Source organism: Equus przewalskii, chromosome 1, assembly GCF_037783145.1.
Source record: "Equus przewalskii isolate Varuska chromosome 1, EquPr2, whole genome shotgun sequence".
NCBI classification, from domain to species: domain Eukaryota; kingdom Metazoa; phylum Chordata; class Mammalia; order Perissodactyla; family Equidae; genus Equus; species Equus przewalskii.
This window is the reverse complement of record NC_091831.1, coordinates 161,058,146-161,072,441: the sequence shown is the minus strand read 5'-3', so window position 1 is coordinate 161,072,441 and position 14,296 is coordinate 161,058,146. Positions and strand designations below refer to the sequence as shown.

The following is a 14,296-nucleotide window of genomic DNA, read 5'->3' as shown; positions in this document are numbered from 1 at the left end:
GTACAAATATAAACCATTGTTAGGAGAGAAACCAGAGGACTAGTAGAGGATTCAGGAATGCTCAGGCTTTTTCCTTCAAATCTGTTGTGCTGGATGCCTCTAGCCTTGACTCTCAGCCTCTGCAAGCCCCCAGCTCCTCTTTCTGCCCTAGGGCCAATCTACACTGCTCTGAGAATCCGGAAATCCTAACCCCACCGCCCAGCCACACGTGCACAGGGGCTACGACTTAGAGCAAACTGTGGTGAAATAAGACTGAGCAGTGCCTGACTAGAAAGTAGACTGGCTGGTGTCTCTCCCTCTTGGGCATCTTACTGCTCCCACCACCCATGGCTCAGAGGTACAGGCACCAAGACCTCCGGCCGGGGATCAGAGTGCCTTCCCCGTCCCCTCTGCTCCCCGAGCCAGTCATTTAAACCACACATATGTGCACCCAAATCTAGTAGCACCCCATTGTCTGTGCAGGTGGTAGAGTACTGCCCACTTCCCCTTCTCCACCCGTCCCACCCAGGGAAGATCCAGGCTCCTTCTCTGAGCATCTTTGGAGGATGCTGAAGGCCCAATCCCTTAGCCTAGCCACCAAGATCGCCCTGTTTCCAACACCAAGCTGCTCCCTTCGCAGCCACCATAGGAAGTAGATGGGCTTAGGAGGGAGGGGGAGGTACCAGAAGATACTGGACTTTGGGAGCGTGGATCCTCCTTTCAGAATCTCACAAAATTTACTGTCTTCTCCCCAGAGGGAAAAATGGATATCCATGCCCCATTTGCCCATTTTCAGAGGATTCACAGTCCCTAAGGCCCGTCCTTGAGTCCCACAGTCCATGGACCTCAGGTTAAAAATCCTGCTACATAGTGAGTCCTGTCCCACGAAGAGGGTAGAGAACCGAGTTCTCCAACACCCGTTCCCTTTTAAGCAAGCCAAACCTGGAAGCAGTGAGAGGCGGGGGTGGTCAGGCAGGGCAGGACAGCAGGACAGAACATTCTGGAATCATGATCTGAGGAGCAAAGGGGAGATGCGTGTCCAGCCGGCAGTGGCCAGACAGAGGAAATGCAGTCTGGCTGCGGCCATTCTTACCCTCACTCCCACCGTTAGGCTCTCTGGCCCCATCCTGCCCCCTGGTGGCTGCCCATGGATGAAGCAGGAGATCTTTCCAAGTTGCTCTCTGCTCTGGCGGCTGTGGGAAGCTAGCTGCTCCCAGCACAGCTGGAAGATGAACTCCCCACCCCACAGGCCCCAAATGGAGTCCCCAGGAGGTATCAGCACATTTCCTAGGGGTTCTTCAGGAGATTCTGCTCCAACGTAGTCACCAGTGCCTTCTCAGTACAAGCCCAGCAATCAGTCAAACAAATGTATATGAAGAAAGCACTTTTCACCTGCCAAGCTGGCAAAAGGGGTGTGTGTGTGTGTGTGTGTGTGTGTGTGTGTGTGTGTGTGCGTGTTACAACTAAAGGTCAATGCAGGTCAGGATGCAATAAGACCAACACTCTCAAGTGCAATTGATGAGTGTATAAGTTTGTACAACCTTTCTGGAAGTGATTCTAGCAAAATAAATCCAAAATCTTACAAAGTGTCTCTGTCCTCTGATCCAGTAATTCTACTGTTAAGAATCCATAGGGGCTGGCCCAGTGGCGTAATGGTTAGGTTCATGCCCTCTGCTTCGGTAGCCCAGGATTCATGGGTTCAGATCCCTGGCATGGACCTACACACCGCTCATCAAGCCATGTTGTGGTGGCATCCCACAGGCATGGTGGAGGAAGACTGGCACAGATATTAGGTCAGTGACAATCTTCTTCTAGCAAAAAGAGAAGGATTGGCAACAGAGGTTAGCTTGGGGCCAATCTTCCTTACCGAAAAAAAAAGAATCCAACTTCAAGAAATCAATAGACTGAAATAACATGATACCTGGAATTTGAAATAAATGGCAGAGGAGAAAACAAAATTAGTCCAAAGTGATCATTGGTGAAGCTGGCTGATGGGTACATGGGCGTTCTTTATTTTATTTTTTGTCTACTTTGGTACATGTTTGAAATTTTCTATGATAAAACATTTTTAAAAGAAAGCATCAGAGATTCAAAGATCTGTATAAAAGATGTTAATTTTTAATAGCAAAAACTGTGCAAACGGCATAAAAGTGCTTTGCGAGAATCGTTAAACAAATTATGCTGCGTCCAAACAGTGGAATATTATGCAGCCATTAAAAATTCAAGAATGTTTTAATGAAATGGAAAAATGCTTACAATATGAGGCAAAGCAAGTAAGGAGGATACAAAATTGTATATGCAGCATTTAACTAATTATGTTAAATAGAAAGTACATAGAAGAGAAGACTATAGGAAAATACACCAAAGTATTCATTATGCAGTGAGAGTATAGGTGATTTTTATTCTTAATATTGTGCTTTATTTTCCTAATTCTACAATGAGCATGTTTTACTTTTATAAATAGGCTCCAAAAATTACATTTATTAAAGTATGCCAACTTGGGAGTCTGATATACATTCAACTCCAAGGACGCCATATATTAGCTCTGCAACATTGAGCAGATTAACTTTGGGTGTCAGATTCCTCACCTATAAAACTGGCATGATGCCGACCTAATTTTCAACCACCATTTACTGGCCATTTACTAGGCATGAGGTGCTTTGCCAAGTGGTTTCCCACCATATATTATCACAAACTATTCATCCATGGTCATTTCAACCCTCACAATAAGTTCTGCAGTAGGTTACGGTATTCCCATCTTAGAGACATGCAAACTGCAGCCCAGAAAAGTTAGCGAATGTGTCAGGTTTACCCAGCGAGAGGGCAGTAGAGTCAGGATTCAGACAGAGGTCTGTCCAGCTTTGAAAGCCCAGCTCTTGGCTTCCAGCCTGGACTGCTCACAGTTTCAGTTCTGTTGTGAGGACTGAATGAAGCAATGCACGTGGAAAGCCAAACACTGCTGGCTCCGAGCGCAGAGCTGCCCCTCGTCATGTTGGTTCCCTTTTCTATGACCGCCAGACATTGGTAACTTGTGGTGAAACAAACCAGTGCACCCTCTTTCCTAAGAGAAGAGATTATAGGACCTGTAGAGACAGACCAGACAGGGGCTGGAAGGCTGCCTCCCCAGGAAGGCCTGGGGGCTGGGGCCGTGTGTCCCACGTGTTCCAGGGCAGTTCCATCAGCGACTTCTTCAGGGCTTCATCTGACCCCACAGCTTGACTTGCAACTTAGAATTCCACGTGGAGTCACTCCACCAACAAGGCATCACTCCCACCTTCCAGTTACCCCTGCCACCCTTCCTCCCTAAAGAACTGGGCACAGGTCTCCCCAGGCCCGTAACTTGGTTTTTCTTTTCTTGTTTTCCTCCTTTCTTGGGGAAAAAGGGGATCTTAGGGACTGAGTAGGACAAGGCACTGTGTCGAGAAGGCAGGCCTGAATATCTAGGGGTGAGCGACCTGATGCAGCTGGGTCTGTCCCAGAACTCCCTTCTGGATTCATCTTAAGTGCCTCTTTCCCTGGGAAGCCAGCCTCAGTTAGATCCCATCCCTATTCCCTGTTTCTATCCCATGAACCTGTCATAGCACTAATGACACTAGAATTGCTTGTTGGTTGTCTGTCTTCTCTACTAGATAGTAAGCTCTGTGAGGGCAGGCACCACAGTGTTCACAGGGTTCATCTCCAGCCCCTGGAAACATGCCTGGTACACAGTAAACTATATAAATGTTGGGTGAATGAAGAAATGGAGGAAGGAAGGAAAGAAGGTCTTCTCTACCACCAGTCTTGTCCCAAGTGGGCCCATAGATGCCCTGTTCCATGCTAAGCACTTAGAAGATGTGGTCCCTGACCAGGAGGCTTAAAATTTACATGTTTCTCCAACCTCACATCCACCTTTAGGAAAACAAAGTGCAAGGGAAATTCCTTTTTATGCCAAACCTCATGCTCTTTATTTCACCACGCTACTCAAAATGGAGCTCCTGAGTCTAAGGGAGGTTCCCAAGTACATGGACTCTTGGGAGGAATTACGAGGCTCAAAACTGAAGTCTAGTGTTCTAATCTGAGCTCTGCCACCTCTGCTGTGTGGCCTCTGGTGAGTGACTTTCCCCTGTGGGCCTCAGTTCTCTTCTTTGTAAAAGGATGGGGTGGACCAGACGTTGTATGAAAATAAAAGCAATTGAGTGCATTTGACTATTCACCCCGTGGTGTGTCATTGGACAGCGACCTCCTTCCCATATGCTTAGCGGCAGTGAGGAGGCAGCATGTAAGTAAGCTGAGGGGCCGGGAAGCCAGTCTGTGCCTACTTCTGTCTGTAAACAGCAAGGCCCAGGATGTGCCGCCCCTCTGGTGAGGGGTTGGGGATGGGTGCAGGCTGAAGGAGGCCTAGGCAATAAGGGTCCACCCAAAGATGCCTATGCGTCTTTGCCTCTAGATTTGCAAAAGAGCTGACTCCAAACCCCAAACCCACAGGATTTTTACGGTCCCTCCAGGCATGACCTTCTGTTCCCCATTCACAAACAATATACTCCTCATGCCACCCCTCCTTCTCAGAGGGACAACCCAGGGAGAAGGAGTTGGTGGGGGGTGGAGGACGGCAAGGCCTGGGAAAGCACTGCTGGGGCCAGACTTCCTGGCTAGGCTGCATTTCAAGCTCCCCCAGAAAGTGCAGGTGGGGGAGCCTCCTGGTTCCCCTGCAGCATTTTCTTAGGGAGGATGGTGGACTCAGTAGACACAAGCATCCACGCCCAAAGGCTCCCTGGCTTCAGTCCAAGCAGCTGGCAGGTTCATCCTCCCCAGAGCCCTATAAATACCCCTTCCGGCCCTCCTGCCTCTGCTAGGGCTCTTCCTGCCGGGATTGTTATGCCCATGCCTGCCCTTCCCTGTGCAGAGCTCTCTCTCTCCCTTCACAGCCCTTACTGTGCTCATTCTCCATATCTATTTCTTCCTCCCTCCTTCTCCTCCCCTGCTTCTCTCCTCCTTGCTATCCCTCACCAACCCCAGAATGGGTCTCCCTCCCTCTCCAGCAGCATCTCCTCCCTCCTTAGCTCTCACCCCTGCACCTCTTTCTTTGTATTCCTCTCGCCCTCTCCGGGCCTCACCAGCATCTCTCCTCCCCCGCCTGGCTTCGGCCTCCCCCAGCCTCCCCATCTTCAGCTCAGTCTCCTCCCCCTGGCTCTGCTCCTCTCCCCTCCCCTCCCCTCGGCCTCACCCCACTCCCTGCCTGCTTCCCAGGGTTTTTCTGCACTCTGGGGGTCCCTGTGCCTCTCATTCTCCTTCCTACCTGCCTCCTCCCTCCCCGTAGGCTCAGCAGGCACCCCTGCTTTTCTGCTTGGGCTCTCCCCCCACCCCCCACCACTATCATCGCCACTGGCTCTTCATCGCCTCCTCCTCTCTCCATCCTCTCCTCTCCTCTCTTCTCCCTGCCCCTTTAAATCTGCCTGGCCCAGCCTCCCCCGTGATGCTGGGATGGAGCAAACATTGATTTGTGCTGGGATGGAATCAGAATTTTGATTTTTTTCTCCTCTCCCAACCATAAGAAGAAAAAAATAATAAAAACACCCCCTCTTGATAGTCCCCTCTCCCTTCCCATCCAGCTCCCAGCTCCTCTTCCCTATCCAAGGCAGATTTTTTTTCCCCTACGCTATTCTCGTCTCCCCCCACCCCTGTCACTACCTCACGCCCCCCCTCCACCGCCTGCTCTCCCAGCTGGGGAGAAAGGGGACTCTCCTGCGGCTCCCCCACCTTAGCTCTCTGGGTTGGAGCAGTCTCTCCGGAAGGGGAGGGGGCTTGGCTTGCCCGGGCGAGGTGGGAGTGGAGCTATCCAGCCATGGATGCTGTGCCTGGGAGGCAGCCTGAGCCCCAGCCCACATGGTGAGTAACCTGCCCCATCCTTTCCGCCTGTCTGCCCATCCTCACCCCTGCCTTTCCCCAGCAGAGCCTCCCCATCCCCATCCTTTCCCCCACCAAACCCTCTGCCCACCTTGCTCCGATCTCCCCCCTACATCTTCACACCCCTCCTTGCCTGGGAACCCAAAGACCCCGGGGCAGAGGGCTCCTCACAGCAGCTAGGGAAGCGGGTGGCCTACGACTCTGCCCAGCCCCCCTCTCAGCAACCCCCAAACTGCCATCCACACTCGACACTTTGGGGTTCCAGATTGGAGAAGTGGGACTCCCGCTTGGGATCGGGACCCCAAGTCCTGGGAGGGGCGCTCTACAAGAAGGGAGGGGTGAGGGAGCCTCCAAAGCTTGGGAGCTGCTGGAAGACGCTGGCGAAGGGTGGGGGGTTGGGGGCGGTTCTGGTGCCCCTGAGCCACTGGGCCAAGGAGCGGCGGGCGAAGAGGAGGGGCCTCGCTCGCCACTTCCCCCCTCTTTCTCCGCAGCCACTCAGGATGAGGGTCCGGCCCTGCCAGCCCGCGCTGGGCCCCCCCCGCCCGGCCCCGGTCTAACTGCCCCCGCCCCCAGGCCTCGCCCGGCTCCCAGGCCCCCAGCCGGCTCTCCAGCCCCAGGATGCGCTGAGCCGCCGGGGGGCTGAGGCCGCGCCAACTACATGCATGTCCCCCGGGGGCAAGTTCGACTTTGACGACGGGGGCTGCTACGTGGGGGGCTGGGAGGCGGGGCGGGCACATGGCTACGGCGTGTGCACGGGGCCCGGCGCCCAGGGCGAGTACAGCGGCTGCTGGGCGCACGGCTTCGAGTCACTGGGCGTCTTCACGGGGCCCGGCGGACACAGCTACCAGGGCCACTGGCAGCACGGCAAGCGCGAAGGGCTGGGCGTGGAGCGCAAGAGCCGCTGGACGTACCGCGGCGAGTGGCTGGGCGGGCTGAAGGGGCGCAGCGGCGTGTGGGAGAGCGTGTCCGGCCTGCGCTACGCCGGGCTCTGGAAGGACGGCTTCCAGGACGGCTACGGCACCGAGACCTACTCCGACGGAGGTGCGGGGCCCGGCCCACTACTGTCTGCTTGTCCGCGTGCGCCTCCCCGTCGGCCTGTCCCGCCTGCGCCTTCCCCAGCCATGGGCCCCCTTGCCCGCTGCTTTCCTAGACGCCTTCCCCAGCGATCTGCAACCCCGGCGCCCATCTTTCTTCCCTCTCCTCCCACCATCACACACGCCTTCCTCATTTGTCTGCCCCCTGCCTGCTTTTCCATCTCCCAATCTGCCTGCCTTCACCCCTCCCCTGTTCACCTGGTCCTCACACCTCCCATCTACCTGACCCTTACACACCCCCTGTCTGCCTGCCCCCCACACCTCCCCTCTCCACCTGCCTGTCCCTAACACCTCTGCTCTACCTGTTAGTCCACATTTCCTCAGTCAGCTTGCCCTTCTTAGTGCTGTTTGCCTGTCACGTGACTATCTCCTACACCCCCGTCAACCTGTCCTTCACACCCTCTGGACTGTCTGTCCTTCACACACACCAGCCTGCCTAGCCCTCCCTCTTCCCCTTGTCTACCTGCACTGCCCAAGTCTACCTATCTCCTGCTACCTGTCTGTCTTCACTCTGCTCTTCCACGCCTTCCCACCCAGCCTGGCCTGTCCCCCGCTCCTAGTGCCCTTCCCCAACCTCCATGCTAACTGCCCCCACCTCTCCAACCCGACACGTAGGCCTCCAGGGGTGCTTGGGGCCTGGGGTGCAAGGAGCAGCGGGTCCTGACTGTCTCTCCCGGTCCTACCCCGCCCGCAGGCACCTACCAGGGCCAGTGGCAGGCCGGGAAGCGCCACGGCTACGGGGTGCGCCAGAGTGTGCCCTACCATCAGGCGGCGCTGCTGCGCTCGCCCCGCCGCACCTCGCTGGACTCGGGCCACAGCGACCCCCCGACGCCGCCCCCGCCCCTGCCCCTGCCAGGTGACGAGGGCGGCAGCCCGGCCTCGGGCTCCCGGGGCGGCTTCGTGCTGGCCGGGCCCGGGGACGCCGACGGCGCGTCCTCCCGAAAGCGCACCCCCGCGGCCGGCGGGTTCTTCCGCCGCTCCCTGCTGCTCAGCGGGCTTCGGGCGGGCGGGCGCCGCAGCTCCTTGGGCAGCAAGCGGGGCTCCCTGCGCAGCGAGGTGAGCAGCGAGGTGGGCAGCACAGGACCCCCGGGCTCCGAGGCCAGCGGGCCCCCGGCCCCAGCGCCGCCCGCCCTCATCGAGGGCTCAGCCACTGAGGTGTATGCGGGCGAATGGTGCGCAGACCGGCGCAGCGGCTACGGGGTGAGCCAGCGCTCCAACGGGCTGCGCTACGAGGGCGAGTGGCTGGGCAACCGGCGGCACGGCTACGGGCGCACCACCCGGCCCGACGGCTCCCGAGAGGAGGGCAAGTACAAGCGCAACCGGCTGGTGCACGGGGGGCGAGTGCGCAGCCTCCTGCCTCTGGCCCTTCGGCGGGGCAAAGTCAAGGAGAAGGTGGACCGGGCTGTCGAGGGCGCCCGTCGAGCTGTGAGCACTGCCCGCCAGCGCCAGGAGATCGCCGCTGCCAGGTGGGCATCCGTGCAGAGGTCAAAGCTGGGCTAAGGGGAGAAGGTATCCTGGGGACAGGGAAGGGAGACAGTGCCTAAAGGAGGACCAAGACCCAAGGCCAAGGCCTAGGGCCTGGTGGGGAAGCACAGGCCTAGGGCCAGGCAGTTGTAGCCTCGGATATTTGGGGTGTTTATATCTGAGGCTACAGGTGGATGTGGGTGGCTGGGTATTTGAGGCAAGCCGTCTTAGACTGTAAGTGTGTCTTTTGTGGGGATGTGTGTCATTGCTATGTGTAGGAGTAACAATGAGCACTGTCTTGTGCAGGCCCAAGAAACCTCTTGGACCTCAGACTTGTCCCTAGTCTTCCTCTTCTTGCAGCTGATCCAGGCTCCAGGCCTCAGGTCTGGAGCAGAAGCTCTGAGCAGAGAGACAGGGAGTGTGCATTCCTAACCACATCTCAGCCTGCCCACAGTCCCGTGACCATTTCGGCCTTGGGCCTTGGGGAGGTCTAATTTGCACAGCTGACCCATCCACCTGAAAAGATAGCCCCTCTCAGCTTGGCCTCCTCTGCTCCCTTTACTCAACTAATAAAAGGTTTGTGGAAAGGAGGCTTGCCAGTAAATGAAATTTCCCTTCTGTAAATCAGATTACATTTCCGTGCATCAGGAACCGTGTTATTTAAAGCAGGAATATCCAGTAGGAATATAATGTAAGTGAGATACATGTTTCAAATCTTCTAGTAGCCATAGGAAAAAATAAAAAGAAACAGATGAAACAAATTTAAATAATATATTTTATTTAAACCAATATATTCAAAATGTTATCATTTCAACCTATAATCAATATAAAATTATTAATGAGATATTTTACATTCCCTTTTTTTTTTCTGTCTTTGAAATCTAATATGTATTTTATACTTACAGCACATCATTTCAATTCAGACCAGCCACATTTTAAGTGCTTAGCATACGGCTTGTGACTACTGGATTAGATAGCAAAGATCTAAAGAAAGCCAAAAATCCATTTTTCATTAGATTCACAGGCCCTGATTTATACAACTCACATATATGAATTTTTATATATTGGATGTTCTTTAAAGGAGAGGGCACAGGATTTTGTTTAAATTTGAGTCTGTTTCAGAGGATCAGAGGTCAAAATACATCCAAATATGCTTCAGTGAGTTTGTATAATGGGTGACAATGTGTGTGTGTGTGTGTGTGAACATGTCATATCCAGAGTAGATGCCTGAGCCAGAGACTGTCTATCTGTAGATATATCTGAGTGTGTGGGTGGTTAAAGTCCAGGGCCTTAAGCCCGGGAAGGGGGAGGGCCAAGCACCAGGGAGCACTTTAGAAAGATGGGGAGCCGGCATGTGCAGGAACAACTGATCTCAGTAGCTGGAGGATCAGGCAGTGGGAGGAGGCTGGTTGGTCTCCCCAGCAACAGGCCTGGCAAATCTGATTGGCTGCTAGCTGCCATGGATACAGCAGAGCCTCAGCAGCAGGTGCCTCTGCCAGGTAGCCTGAGCCTGGCCTGATGCCTGAGCACAGACTGGGTCTACTGCCTAGGACCTGATCATTCATACCATCTAAACTGAAAAAAACAGGCTCTGGGCAGTATTGCAGTAGAACTCAGTGCAACTCAAGACTGTGACCCTCATCCCCTGCCCTAAATCCTGAGACCAGCTCAGTTTCAGGACAGGGCTAGTATATAGACTCTGAAAGCCCTAAGAACAGCATTATCTGAAGTCCCTCCAAACAGGCTCTAAACGTCCTTGACTCACCAAGTTTGAGGGGAGGAGGCTGACCATATCTCCCAAGGTACATAGAGAAGAGGTGGACCAAAGACTATAGTGGACACCACCACCCTTCTCCCTACATGCATACCCAGACTGCCTTCCTAGGCCAGACAAAACCAGGTCTGGGGCCAGAGGGAGTCGTTGGTCTGGATCCATTCAAGCCCGTGACAAGGATGTCTGATTACCTCTATCTCCTTCTCCTTTGTGCCCCACCTTCAGTCAAGATCACAGACCTGAATGAATGATTACAAGGCACCTACGATTAACAGCAGAGGCTGAAAGGGAAGGGAAAATTGAGGAAGCATCTGACATCAGAAGGAGAACTGGGAAACCCCAGTGGGGAAAGGATCGATAATGCTTCCAGGCGACCTGTACCTATGGAGCAGGGCAGGATGGGAGGAGGTTGTGGAAGGGAGACTAAGAGCTTACCCAGAAGGTCTAATCACCATGCTGAGAAAGTATGCGTGTTAGCAGGAGAGGGAATAGATCATAGGAGAAAGGGGGGGACCCACCCTTACTCCAGTTCCAGCACTCAGAAAGGAGGGGGCGGGACAGGGGACAGTGGCAGTGACCAAGCAGGGAGGACAGTGTGATAACAGAAGGGGTGAAGACAATCAAGAGGTGAAATTCTCAGGTCAGGAAATCTGCAGTGGAGGAGGCAGGGACAAATAATAAGAAGGGCTAGCAGCAGTAAGGGAAAGGGAGGCAAAGGCTCCCAGCAGAGGGAGAGGGCAGCCCAGAACAAGGGGCAGGGCCAGGCAAGGCTGCCAGGAGGGCAGGATTAAGGTCCAGGAAAATGCCCTGGACCCCAGAGAGGGCTGTGCACCCCCAGGGAGTGTGAGAGGAGTTGATGACAACAGGAGGTACAGACAGCAGAGAGGGCAGGCAGGCATAACCTGTAAGCACCAAGCAGGTGTGACTGCAGAGGGATGTGCTAAGAGAGTGAAGTCTCATTTGTCACTGAGAAGGGAGCATGACAGGAATGGAATGACAGTGGCGGGCAGCCGGGGAGGGCCTGGCCCCTGCAGCTGGAAGAAGTGTTACTACAGGATGCAGTGGTGGAAGGGTGTGAGAGGAGCCGGGGGGGTGAAGGGGGGGCTGATGACATAGGCTCAGCCCAGCTTTAGAAGAAGCCAAAAGCCAGTGGCCCTGCCCGCCAGGAAGGAGAGCAACTGGCAGAGTGTGAGCAAGGGTGAGCACTCCAGGGGTGAGCTCAGACCCAGGGGATTGTGGTGGGGACATAGGCCAGGGGGCTGGGGTATCTGAGTGGGGCTAATTTGAAGTGGGGGCTGGTCTGCTAAGTCCCTGTCCCTGGAACCCAACAGGGCAGCAGATGCCCTTCTCAAGGCGGTGGCAGCCAGCAGTGTCGCCGAGAAGGCTGTGGAGGCAGCTCGAATGGCCAAACTGATAGCCCAGGACCTGCAACCCATGTTAGAGGCCCCAGGTGAGGCATGGGCAGCCTGGGGCAGGGGTGGGTCCCTGGGGAGCTGGTGGGGGCTCTGGCATGGAAAGGGGAGGGCAATCCCTGCAGGGGACTGGGGATGGGAAAGCCACAGAATGAGGCTCCAAGGGGACGGAGGGTGGGGGTCGGGCCTGGTTGTTTGGAGAATGGACCTGGGAATTTATGAAACAGGGCAAGAATGACTAGGGGGTTGGGGTCTTGCAATGAGAGGCTGTAAGCCTGGGGACATCAAAGTTCTGGGAGGTGCCCAGACAGGGGGATAAAGCTGTAGCTTTTGCAGCTCAAGGCCAGTTAGGCCCCTCTGATTCTTAGCTATCCCTGCCCCAGGCCACAGACCGAGACAGGACTCAGAAGGTTCCGACACAGAGCCCTTGGATGAGGACAGCCCTGGGGTGTACGAGAATGGACTGACCCCTTCAGAGGGCTCCCCTGAACTGCCCAGCAGTCCTGCCTCCTCCCGCCAACCCTGGCGACACCCTGCCTGCCGGAGCCCACTGCCTCCTGGAGGGGACCGGGGTCCCTTCTCCAGCCCCAAAGCTTGGCCTGAGGAGTGGGGGGGCCCAGGTGACCAGGCAGAGGAACTAGCTGGCTATGAGGCCGAGGATGAGGCTGGGATGCAGGGGCCAGGGCCCAGAGACAGTTCCCCACTCCTTGGAGGCCGCAGCGACAGTTCTGGAAGTCTTCGAGAGGAGGAGGGGGAAGATGAAGAGCCCTTGCCCCAGCTGAGGACCCCAGGGGGCTCAGAGCCTGAGCCCAGGGCCACACCAGTCCTGAGGGGCCTGTCTTCAAGGGGTCCTGAAGCCAGGTGCCTGATGGAAGAGCTTGAGGAGCCTGCTGCAACCGAGAGGCCCGCCCAGCCGGTGAGACACCCTCCGTCCCCACTTTGTGCCCTCGGAGTCTCGGCTCCTTTCTGGCTCCTTTCTGGCCCCTCTTCCCAAAGCCTTGCCTCTCATTCTGTCTAGACCTCTGCCTGATCCCCTGAGGAGCTTTGATCTGGACTCAGCTTCCTCTCTGCCTGCCCAATCCTGGCCCATATCCCAAAAGAGACCTTCAGGTCCAACTCCCTCATTTGACAGAGACCCAGAGCACTTGAAGTAACTGGCCCAAGGCTACAAACTAATAATTAACGGTGGAGCTAGAACATGGTTCCCTGTTCTCCTCCCATATCATTTCAGCAACCAGTTTCCTACTCCACCCCCACCCCCACCTCCACACTTTCTCTCTTTGGTGCCCAGAAATAAAAAAGGAAAAGCTTGTCCCTCCCTACCCTGTCTCTCCCTCCCTCTCCTGGGAAGAAGGGAAATAGGAAAGAAGACAGAAACCCAGGAGGGGCGGAGATTCCCCAGAACCCTCTACTCTGATTGGACTTCAGGCCTTCTCCTGTTCCCTAGCAACCACATCCTCACCCCTCATCCCTCTCGCTTTACTGCAGTACCACTGCTGCTGCCAACGCCTGCTACTAAGACCAGGCACCTTCTGCCTGGGCCACGTGACATGCTGGTGGGAGGGGAGTGGAGGGAGGAGAGAGGAAAGGCTGTTCCTGACTTGAGGGAGCCAGAGGGAAGGTGGGGCCCTGCCTGGGAGAAGAGGGGTGTTTTGCAATCCAAAACAAAGGCTAGAGATCCTCCCACGCCTGAGACTGAGGAGAGGTGCTGGGACCCTTCAGCTTTGCCACCTCAGCCTGGGCAGGAAGATGGGAGCTGTCACTGGACCTCTTCCTCAGGGACTGAGACTACATTTCCCCCATCTGCCTAGGGAGCTGCCAATCCCCTGGTGGTGGGAGCCGTGGCCCTCCTGGACCTCAGCCTGGCGTTCCTGTTCTCTCAGCTCCTTACCTGAGGCTCCTGCCCAGCCTAGTCTGGCTTCGGTTGCTGCCTCTTCACTCCTTGGACCTGCCTTTTTCTCCCTTCCTCCTCCTGGTTGTTTCTTCTCCTATCTTTCTTTCTCTTCTCCCTTCCCTTCCTTTCTTTTCTGTTCCCCTTGGTTTTCCTCTCTTGCTCTTCCTTCCCCTCTCCCCTTTCAGACTCTCTCATTTCTTCTGGATCTGTCTCCGTCTTCCTCACTCCCTTCCCCACCCCACCCCTTCTCTCTCTCTAGATTGTTTACATATGAAGGGCTTTTCTCCTCAGAGTTGCTCTCTTCTCTGAGACACACAAATCTAAGTCAGACCATTGCCCCACACCCTCCCCACCTTTTCTTTAGACCTGAACTTCGATGAGGGTGGGGGGTTTGGTGTCCTGAGGAGTCTTCTGGAAGCTGAGTGGAAAGGAGGAAGAGAATGGAGAAGGGGGGACTGTATGCTGGGTGAGGCACTGGCCGAGCTGTGGTAGGAGCCTGACCCAAGGGGCCTGGGGTCCCTCTGAGGCCTAGTGAAAAAGCTGGAGGAGGTGCTGCCTCCATCTCTGACCTTGGAGGACCCTATCTCACCTCCAAGCACCGAGCTAGGTTCTTGCCTAACTCCATCCTTTCCTGAAGCAGATAAGGGAAAGGGAAAGTAGGATGACTCCCTAGCATCTCCTTCTTTCTTTCTTCAACAGCCAGCCCCTCATCCAACCCACTAGGGCGGCGTGCCATGTCAAGAGCAATGTGTAAGGAAAGAAAACGTCCAGTGCAGCCAAGTCCGCCCACTGATCT

The 14,296-nt window shown here is 55.3% G+C and overlaps 1 protein-coding gene across 1 annotated transcript; it reads left to right on the top strand.

The window, feature by feature from the left end:
- Window positions 1-4,835: 4,835 nt before the first annotated feature.
- JPH4 (junctophilin 4) lies at window positions 4,836-13,819 on the top strand. The gene is made up of 6 exons (XM_070587128.1): window positions 4,836-5,844; window positions 6,354-6,903; window positions 7,651-8,422; window positions 11,526-11,644; window positions 11,990-12,522; window positions 13,418-13,819. Exons 2-6 carry the CDS (start codon window positions 6,525-6,527, stop codon window positions 13,499-13,501), a joined length of 1,887 nt encoding a protein of 628 aa, XP_070443229.1. The 5' UTR covers window positions 4,836-5,844; window positions 6,354-6,524; the 3' UTR covers window positions 13,502-13,819.
- Window positions 13,820-14,296: the final 477 nt, after the last annotated feature.

What these genes read in the sequence shown, in the direction of transcription:
- JPH4 (XM_070587128.1), top strand. Translation starts at nt 6,525, where the DNA reads ATGTCCCCCGGGGGCAAGTTCGACTTTGACGACGGGGGCTGCTACGTG. An exon ending in CGAGACCTACTCCGACGGAG is followed by an intron (nt 6,904 to 7,650) that starts GTGCGGGGCCCG and finishes CCCCGCCCGCAG; the next exon opens with GCACCTACCAGGGCCAGTGG. An exon ending in CAGGAGATCGCCGCTGCCAG is followed by an intron (nt 8,423 to 11,525) that starts GTGGGCATCCGT and finishes GGAACCCAACAG; the next exon opens with GGCAGCAGATGCCCTTCTCA.